This window comes from Dreissena polymorpha, chromosome 3 (genome assembly GCF_020536995.1).
Source record: "Dreissena polymorpha isolate Duluth1 chromosome 3, UMN_Dpol_1.0, whole genome shotgun sequence".
Classification (NCBI taxonomy): domain Eukaryota; kingdom Metazoa; phylum Mollusca; class Bivalvia; order Myida; family Dreissenidae; genus Dreissena; species Dreissena polymorpha.
The window spans coordinates 9,982,227-9,993,072 of NC_068357.1; the positions used below are offsets into that span (position 1 = coordinate 9,982,227).

The 10,846-nt window shown below is 36.0% G+C and overlaps 1 protein-coding gene across 1 annotated transcript in view; it reads right to left on the minus strand.

Annotated features, from left to right (window-relative positions):
* LOC127872964 (EF-hand calcium-binding domain-containing protein 11-like) overlaps positions 1-10,846 on the minus strand; it is an 87,414-nt gene that overhangs the window by 42,602 nt on the left and 33,966 nt on the right. Inside the window, exon 6 of the mRNA XM_052416489.1 lies at positions 9,478-9,630. Within this exon, the coding sequence (XP_052272449.1) occupies positions 9,546-9,630 (85 nt within the window). The 3' untranslated portion in view covers positions 9,478-9,545. The remainder of the gene's footprint in view (positions 1-9,477; positions 9,631-10,846) is intronic.

A 10,846-nucleotide genomic window follows, 5' to 3' on the forward strand; every position in this document is an offset into this window, starting at 1 on the left:
AAAAGAGTAGAGAATTTTCGCTATCTCGAGATCCCGACTTAGCTCAGCCAATCAAATTGTTAAGTCTGGATTACCTGCCCCTTTGTATACAAAGAGTCAGCAGGTACAGACGAAGTTATAGCGGAGGCCATGGCAAAAGTAAGTTAACTAGCAAATTTTAAAAGGTGGTTCGTTTTGCAAACTATTTATCTCTTGATCAGTATTATAATTAAGTATTTCATTGGTATGACTCATTTTCACGGAACGATTGATTTTGTATGAGATTTTTCATTCTTCATAAGTTGAATAGTTTTCGGATAAATAAATGGAAAAAGTAAATTTCGGATAACATTAATTATATGGATTAATAGTACCGTCAAAATCCTTATTTTTACCAATAATATATACATTTTTGGCTTACATAATACAATTTATTCTGTTTAAAAATCGATAATGTATTAATTTTTGTACATCCATTAATTTGATTGTTTTATCAATGCTCATTTATAACAAACAACTATATAATAAATTTTACAAGCCACTGCTCATTCTAATAGAACTATTTACATTGTCCTATTGTACTTGCAAGATGGCTGAGAGAGCTGAGTTTAAATAATTATTATTGTAAATAATCAGTATTTTTTTTTAAATTTTAAATTCAACTGCTAAGCAATTTACATAGTCATAGTACACAAGAGAAAGAGATTATGACACATGCAAGACTAAAACCTGTGATGACCATTATTCTAGCATGCCTACCAAGCGAGCTTATATCCAGATGCTTGTAATTTTTCTTGGTGGGATGATAAACCTGTGTAACCAAGGTCTAATTATTTAAACTAGCCCTGACACTACTTTCTTCTTTTTTAAGGTTATCAACAGCCAGTCAGTTACAGATGCATTACGACAGAGACGTTGTTATCTACGTCTCTGATTGCGAACACAGAATTAAACAACATTGGTCATAATGTAAGCATATTTAAGCTCCAATATAAGATATATAAGTCAACAAAACTATTTGCAGTTTAAGCAATGATCACAGAATTGAGCATTGAGCACAAACAAGATAATAGATAATGAAGTTTTGATCTGCTGATGCAAACAAACTGACCTGAGCTTGTACAATTTTATTTTGTGCTTTAAGTTCTAATCTGTGCTCTCAGCTAAAACATGACCACAAATAATCCTATTTTTTTCTGAAGCTGTTTATTACCTATAAACAAAGTTTTCCTAAAACTAGAAACAATTTTCCTAATATTTTTAGCAAAATGTACAATTGTAAACCAATGAATATCCTGAACATCTTCATTTATATATATATACACACACATTATATTTGCAGCTTACATACAAGATATCGGCAGAGCAGGAAGAAGCCATGTTGAAGCCCTGGCCATTCTCTTTATCAAATCAGTCATTGCATCTGCACATATGGCCAGAGAAATGAAGGAATATTGTGGAAACTCAACTATCTGCCGAAGAACTTTAGTTAATGCTAAGTTTACATCTGGCCACGATCTCCCCGATTAGCCAGAGGCTAAAAAATCGGGGAGCTCTACGATTAAATGGTATACTCCACGTTCTGTTACGCTTCCTTACGAAATCAGCACGTTTTGTTTCTACGATCGAGCCCACGATTTGCATCACGTTCTGTTACGCTTTGTTGCGATCAACACGATTGGCTTCCACGCTCCACCACGTTCTGTTACGTCCTGTTAAGATCTCCCACAACAAAGCCGCTTTGTTGCGATCTCCTGCGATTTGACCTACGATTTGAGATTAGAAAATGAATCGGGGCAATTGTGGTGAAATTTAAGTTTGATTTAAAATCTGTCCCGATGCCCACGATGTCCCCGATTCAACCACGTTCCGTAACGCTCCCCCACGATCACCAAGATTCGACTCCACGCTCTGTTACGTTTGCCACGATGCTCTGGAATCGGGGACATCGTGGTAATTGTGGCCAGATGTAAACCTAGCATAACCAGTATTTTGGTTTTGAAACTAAGGAAGTCTAACAGTTTTCAATTTGTTGTGATTTGTGTAATAATGAAGTGGGGATAGAATATGATTTTAGTAAACTGTCACCTAACTACTAGCATACATATTATTATTACAAGATACCTTGATTAATTGAATTTTCACATCTTTTTAGGAAAGTCTATCCTCGAATATTTTAAATATATTTGATTGGATTGATTTATTTATCATTTATGTTTGATGAAAATGTATATTGTATGTTGAATTAATGCATATGTTAGTGTGAGTGTGTGTGTATGATTGTGTGTTTCTGAGGATAGTACGTATGGGTGAAACTGTGTGAGAATGGTACGGGAGTTGCGTGATTTATGTTTATAAATTAACATTTGTTTGTAACGATATACCATGTAGTATAAGTTACCTAATAAAGTTCTTTTCTGTTCTGTTCTTAATTGTGCTGCTATGCTTATTTTGGTTGAAAAAGGATCAAATTTACCTTAAAAAGAACTTACTTATAAATAATTGACTTTTGACATATTTAAAGAAAGTGTATATAAAAAAAGATTGGGTGGGGATACAAAAAAGATGGTCAATCTGGTGACCATAAACAAGATTTTTTTTTGGTCTTATGGGAAACAGTTCAGTAATAAAAATTCATTGTCTATTACAATGTTTTTAAAATTCAAACATTCTATGTAATTTGAATAAAGAGTTCAGAACTATTAAGCATAAAAATGTAACCCTATTTTTAAACGTCCAATTTCATAATAACACTTTATTTGGTTCTGAGAAATCCATGTGTGCAGTTCTTCCGTGTTAATCTTCTTTACCGGATTTTTAGCTTGACTATTATGAAATGGTTTGAGAATACAATTTAAATTTAAGTATGAGGATCTGAATACCACTGCTGAAGATGTGAAGAAAGCCTTAAACAACAACAGCCAAGAAAATTCTATCAAAGGGATGCTATTGGATGAGGCAAAATCAATTTTGATGACTCAAATGAGAGGTTAGATATTAGTTATATATTTTTTACTTTTGAACAAAGTATAACATTTGTTATGAGATTTCTTGCTACAATTTATATTAACAATCTCGCTAAATTACACTTAATATTAATATTACGCTTGTCACTTGTTCCAAGTGTTTGTATCAGTCGAGTGGCTTATGGGATGAAGTATATCACGAGAGGCGGAGCCTCTAGTGTGATATGAAAGATAAATTACAAAAGAATCATGTCCTAATGGATTTCAGTGAGAACTATACACGCAACACACTGGAAGAAAATCCAATCAGCATATTGGAACAGTTGCATGGTGACTCTCCATCCTACCGTGATCTATTCCAGGAATGATGATAATGAGTTAAAGCACACTAGCTATTCATCTCTGAGGTCCTCAATCACAACGCTGCAATGGTGATCACAATCATAGATAAGCTGATGTCTCTAGTAAAAGATGTAGTGCTGAATGTAGAAACTGTTCATTTTTGGACCGACTCCACATCATCATATTATAGGAACAAAACCATGTTTGATCTAATAGGGCATTTCGAGGAACACTTTGGGGTCACTGCATCTTGGCATTACTTCGAAGCAGGACATGGTAAGGGCCCCTGCAATGGGGTGGGAAACATTGCTAAAAAGGAATGCAGAAAATGCTGTGAAACAAGGCAAGTACTTATTATTCCCACGCTTTTTGAAAAGCGTGGGGATATTGTCCGCCATCCGTCCGTTCCTTGACAAATTGGAGAAATATGTTATACGCGACCAGTTTAGTGCTGCTAACACCGGTGTTGAAAGAGCCATCGCGTCTTATTTAACAAATGTTTTAATTAATTTCCGATAATGTATTCATATGTATTTACATGTATGAAAATTTGTGCTATTCGTTATATTTTATATGTTCTGTAATTAAAGAAATATAAAAAGAAAAAGAATCGTTTTATTCCCCTGTTTGTTACAAGTACAAACCTATTGCTATCTGACTAGTTAACGTGTTTAAGTAAAACATTATTAAAAGTAGTGTAAAACCCAACCATGCGAATGCCACGTTTTATTTTTACAGAATCAAAGAAGTCGTCGGTCAAATGTTTATTTCGAATTATCGTTTATCCCTAGTTTTTTTAGATCCAGGCTGGGCGACTTTCCGGACTAGTGTGTCTGCACACGGTTCAGGCCTATGGAGACGGTGCAGCAGCATGTGTGCTGTGGTATGCGCCCAGAACTGTGCAATAGCATAAATGCTGTAAGTTATTTGTACAGAGACACATTTAATTGTTCTTATATAACTTTGAATAAGTTTTTTAGTTAGTAACCATTTGTTCTACATGTGTTTTATTGGATTTCTTGACTTGATAACCCAGATGTTTGCATTTTTTCAAACTTGTTATTTACATTTCAGGAGATGCGTCTGATGATCCTAGATGCTGGTGTCCTGCACACCCAGATGCTGTACCTGAACTATGTTTTTGTTAGACATGCAGCAATAGAAAAAGATAATAAGTCGTTTCGACATGCTGGCTATCGTCAGTACATCCTTATTCACCATGGTCGGCTGGGACTGGGCGTGAGGCGGCCAGTGCCTTCCTGCTGCACCTTGGCAATACCAAACACCTTCCCTGATCCAGATGGATTCTATGTTTCATATGAACCTTCTTGGTCAAAGACCAGTATTTATTTATTTCGATTATGCATAATAAATACACTGTCTATTTGATGTCAAATGTGTCAATAGTTTTTGCTTTAATAGGTTATTATAATGAGTTAAATACATCATTAAGTTTCAACTATAAACAAAGTTACAGTGATGGCTGGAATGCATGCTGGGATTTATGTTTAGTGAGGATAACTGTGTCTTAAGCAGTTTTGCTTGCATTGCATACATTTGATTGAGCAACATGTATCAGAGCTCCAGATAAGGTTTTGTGAAATTCTTAACGTTACTACCAGATTTTCAAAAAGAATTCTTAACTCTGAAATTTTATTCTTAACGTTACTATTAAGTTTTGGAAAATAATTCTTAACTTTTCTAAATGACCTAAAAATGAATAATAATGGTTATTTTCATGCAAACAATCAAGATAAACATACTAGCAACTTTATTTATACAAGTTCAACAGTGTCTATTCAGTATGATAAGATTTTACTTTTCAAATACCTTCATATTCCGAAACTGTGCCTTCGATGAATTTTTTCATATTTCACAATTAAAATGGATCTCCCCTTCAATCTTTTCAACGATTAGCAATGGGTATTGTCCCTTTCACTCGTTCAATGTTGTTTTTTTAAAGTTTGGACCCGTCGTTTCGCGTTTTTTTTAGCTTTTCCGACTGTGTCGGCAACTGAACATACAACATCGTATAAGATCTTTTCTATAATGTCTTTCTTAACATTCAACTTCGGCTCACTTTGCGTACAATATGTTAAAAGCGTGTATTTGCACGCTTTGCAGTTTTTTAGGACGCTCTCTGGGCGCCGCCATTGTTTTTTGACAGATAGACTGTAAACGCCGCTTAAATTGTAAAAAAAATGTGCTTTGTTAAACAAACTCGATAACCATTCTATCTAAGAACCGAAAAGATATTTAATATGCGAAAAGAACTCAATAAAAATTGATATGAACCGATGTAAAAATAATATTCGTAACTTGATTTTTTTATTCTTAATGGTACGACACGATTTTAAAATAAATACGTAACGGACTTGAAAATAATTCGTTATTACAAAAATACGACCCTTATCTGGGGCTCTGATATTGTATGGTTTGTCCATCAGCATGAAACAGATTAGTTATTATAAAATCACTAAAATGGCTATTGCAAATTTCAAGTAGTTCAGCACATTTTATCTACATAAAATGGATTGAATTAAGTGGTTGCCCATTAGCCCTGGGCAACCAAAGTTTAGGAAGCTGTAAGTCTTGGCAAGTTGCAAATGAACATCAGTATTTAAAACTAACCAATTATCCTCTAAATCCAAAGAACTATAATGAATTAAAAATATATAGGATGTAGGCTGAATTGGCAAAGAAACAGCTTATCAGATTTACTTGATATTTATTATATCATAATAAGGTTTAAAAAATGAATAAGCTTATTTTGTTGACATTTCTACGGAATGTTTCGGTCTTTATCATCATAATTCCGAATGATATTGTTTACAGGGGTTGTAAAATTCCGGAATAATCCAGAAATCCGGATTTGGAGGCTATCGGACCAGTTTTGAGATCGGCCTAAATCCGAGGAGTTTTTTTTCAGTGAAGTGAGAGGGTTAGGGTGCAAAAAAAGTCTCCGTAGGAAGTATATTGGTGACGAACAGCGAAATCCGGGTACTTGCGATTGATCTGGACCGTGTCAAATTCTGCAGAAACGTAAAAGTCTGGCTGCCAGTCGTTTGCATGTGTTACTTTTCGTATGATACCGTCTGTCTTAAAGCGATAAATTGATTGGCCGGTTATTTTCGGAGCTTATGTTTAAAAGTATTCTGCTAAATGTGCGAAAAAAAACAAAAAAACACTAGAAATCCAAAGTGCGAGAAAACAACGACAATAAATGGTAAGTTATCTCATCTACATATTTATACGAACGCAAAAATCTGCGATTATCCATACCTATCTGTATTAAACAAACATAAACTTGTTTATAATGGTTTTATAAAATATAATGCAAGTATTTCGATTTCCTGAACTTACCCTACCCAGTTTTTTTATCTCGTTGTTCTAACAAAAATATGGAATCGAGAAGCGATGAACATCGAAATCTTCGTATTGTTTCTAAATGTACCCCACCCACCAATTTTGCACCGTATATAATACGTTGTGTTTTCATGTCATTTGTTCCAAGTTTTAATAACTTGTTTACACCTATTCAATAACTAAGTACTGAAGATCAAAGATGGGCCACTGTGGTCAAAATGTTAAGGAGAAACCTGTCCTATTTAGTCTATTATTTTGAAATCTGAGCTTGTCAAGTTGATAATTTTTTTGTTTGAAAATAAGTGTTTATTTTTCAAGCCTTACGATGGACTTTGCTACTCCAAAAGACGGTGTGCGGGAAATTGACAGTTCTGTTAGAAATAAGTGGCGTTGGGATTGGTTTGAGAACGATCTAATGAAGCAGTACTTAAGAAAAACAAAGCAACCTGGGCAGGCCTTTTGTATTCTATGTAACAAGACCCACCAGTACCAAGACAGATATGTGATCTACATGTTGTTTTATATGTGTATACTTATCATTTATATGTGATATTTAAGTGTTGCTATGCATTTGATTTCTTAATTCTAGTCATTTGAAATTTTCTTGTTTCACAAATAGCTGCACAAGTTTCTGATAAAAATAGTCAAAGTTTATTTGTGTGTTTGCTTTTTCAAAGTCAATTACTAATTGTCTCTTTTCAATTATTCATTTTTTTAATTATTATTGGGTGTATATGGAATAAGTGACAACATGAAAAAAAGGCTTATAATGATTTCATGTGTCCAAAGCAAGGTCAAGTTTTAGTCTGTCAGTCAATACATTTACCTTAACAATAAAACACAATTTGACATAGCAAGGATGCACATTTTAAGTCCTAAAAGGCTCAAAATTATTTTGCTTTGGGGGGCGAATTTTTGGGAGGCTTTGCCCCTCGGAATCCCCTACAAGGGTTCCACCCCTAAACCCCACCGGGGGCTTGCAGCCCCTGGACCCCGGCTGATTTTCAGAATTGGGACTTTCGGTCCATTACAACCCCTGTGTTTAGACTGTGCCACACATATATTTCGATAGAAACGCATTTTCTTAGATAAAGAATATGCACCAGTCAATTTAACTAAGCATCCTGTTTCATTGATTATTCAGCAGCTTTCTCGCATCAGACAAGAACGTTGATTTAATATGTATTTGCATCGCCATGCCAAAAGGCAGCGGTAGAAAAAGGAGGGCAACAACAGTAGCAGAGATATTATCCGAGCTGACTGTCGATCGGCCAGCAGGTAATGCTATTATCGATTATGACCAAATAGTCTGCTATTCCAAAATTGTTCCAAGTCCTGAAGTTCAAACAACCACATGTTTGAACATGGCTTCAGGATGTGGTGGTCTTCGTTCCTCTTCTTTGGCTGGTTTGGACATGACTCGTTGCACAAGCGACAAAGTGTTTGCACATGTCCAAATCCAGATAAGAGAAAAAAATTGGAAAGGCCAAAATATTGATGAAGTCTTGTTGCTGAAGGGCTCCTCAGAGCTGCAGAAATTTTGTGCTGTGGGCACATTATGTCAGGGGCCAAACGGGGAAATTGTAACTAAACCCAAAGTGGACAACTCCCAGGTTCAAAATATCAATCAATGGACTGATGCATCTATTATCTTCATGGCCGTATACATAGTTCACCATAAAGATGAGGCCCCTAGTCTATTGAAATACATGTTCAAAAGGGAGGCTGCCAACAAGCAAGTAGGATTTGCTTGGCGAGCTTATGACGTACAGTTTAGACTTCGACAGAAAGTCAGTCCAGCGTCTAGGGCAGTGATCAATACAGATCTTTGGTTGCGGTGCTCCCTTTCAAGTGATAATCTGCCATCTTCCAGCGAAACTGCAAGGGGTAGGACTGGTAACTCTTACCTTTCTATTGATTTTAACAAGGGCTCATGTGCTTGGACTGTTTGTAGGTTCGCCCACGTTTGTACAAATTGTGGGGCTAATCATCCAGCCTCATCCTGCTTCAAGAGAGCCGCATAGGCCCCCCTAAAGCAGCCCAGCCTTTCGTTTTTCCAGTCCAGGCAGTGATTTTACTTTACATTTTACAGCCTGTGCCATTTGGATTGGGAAACAAGAGATGTGTTTGTCAGAAACACAATACCCCCTATTGCGCCGCTTTGAAGCCATATATTTGACCTTTGACCTTGAAGGATGACCTTTCACTCAAAATGTGTAGCTCCACGAGATACACATGCATGCCAAATATCAAGTTGCTATCTTCAATATTGCAAAAGTTGTGACCAAGGTTAAAGTTTTGGAACAGAATGACTGACAGACAGACAGGCCAAAAACAACATACCCCCGATCATTCGATTCTGGGGCATAAAAATATGAATTAAAAATTTTGATGCATAATGCCTCACTCATTGGGACATCATAAACAAAGCCCTATTGTGGGTCTGTTTTAGAAGTTAAATCCTGTTGCTCTGAAACGAATATAATGCCAGTCGATCTGGTAAGACAGTGTTAACACCACAAACAAAACAAACACAAAGAAATTACCCCAAGAAACATGAACCGAACCATTTATCAAGAAATTTCATGATGATCCGATTAAAACTATTTGAGATAGTAAGCTGACACAATTCACCTATGATGCTGTCCATCCACCAAAAGATGTTCCGAAATAAGACCAGTTGTTTACTGGAGCAGAAAAAAGATTTTCAACAATTTAGGACAATATTTTAAATAATAACTATTGGACAAATTTGCAGGTAAACAATCTTGACTTACCAAACGTATAGGTACCAGAGGCAGAAGAAAATAAAAGATCTACTTACATCCTCACAGCCGTACGTATCTGTCCACACTGAGCTGTTCCCATGGTGAATTTGGTTGATAATGACAGTTATATGTGATCTTCCAAGCTGTACTTCATCAGAAATTGGAAGTCCTTAAAGCTCACTCTACCATCTCCGTCCTGGTCTATTTCCCTACATGGAATAGAATCATGCTGGCGTCATTGAGATGCGCTTGAGAGGAAAACATATTACCACACAAAAATATATTGTGTATATCATCCCAAAATATCCATCCATGATTTTTTCGTACTTATAAGGAGCTAAACAGACAAGAGGGCCTGAAAGGCCCAAAGTCGCTCACCTGAGATTCAAAGGCATGGACCTGTTCTGTGCAGCCAAAGATATCATAAAATAAAATGTTCTTACCAACTTTCATGACTAGTGAACACCCTGATAGCCACGTTTTTCTACAGACCAAAGCCATTTTCATACACATCCAAGATATCATTTAAACAAATATTCTGACAAAGTTTCATGAAGATTCATGAAGCCATATCAGAAAAAATGCCAAGCCCCCTGGTGGCCATATTTTTAAAGCAACTGGAACCATTTTCGAACTTGTCCAATGTATCATTGGGACAAATCTTCTGACAATTTTTTATGATGATCAGACAATAATTATGGCTTCTAGAGTTTTTACAAGGTTTTGCTATAGCTATATAAAGAAAAATGCCACACCCACTTGGCGGCCATGTTTTTCCACCAACCTGAACCAGTTACAAACTATCCAAGATATAATTGGGACAAATCGTCTGACCAAGTTTCATGATGATCGGACAATGAATGTGGCCTCTAGAGTGTTAATAAGGTTTTACTCAAGCAATATATAGCCACCAGGTTGTTTTTTTACTAAGAAAGTGACGCCGATATTCTGCCTCTTCCCCTACCGGAATTTTTCCCCTCAAAATACAATTTCCCCTCTAAGAATATCATTTTTCCCCAAAATATAATGTTTTCCCCTCAAAGATATTTTTGTTCCTTTGGGTCAGTCGACACTTATCCAATTTGTACCACGATCTCGCTCTCTCTCTCCTGACGAACACACAAAACTGGGAACCCCAGTGATTCTAAATATAGCAATTAAATAAATACGTCATGGAAATTTTATCCGGGCAACTGACCGCAATAATCACCTGACTATTTTACTGGATTCCGGTCTTGCTCGAGTAGGGTATTTTGTCAATTAATTACTGGAAACCAGTCGAATTTTCATCTGGGTTATAAAAGAGCCTAGATGTAAACATGAAAACAGAAAAAATGCCTCACAATTGGCGTTCATACACGAAAAAATAAAACGTTCAGACCCAGCAAATACTAAACCCATCAACGCATTTTTTAAGAATGATTC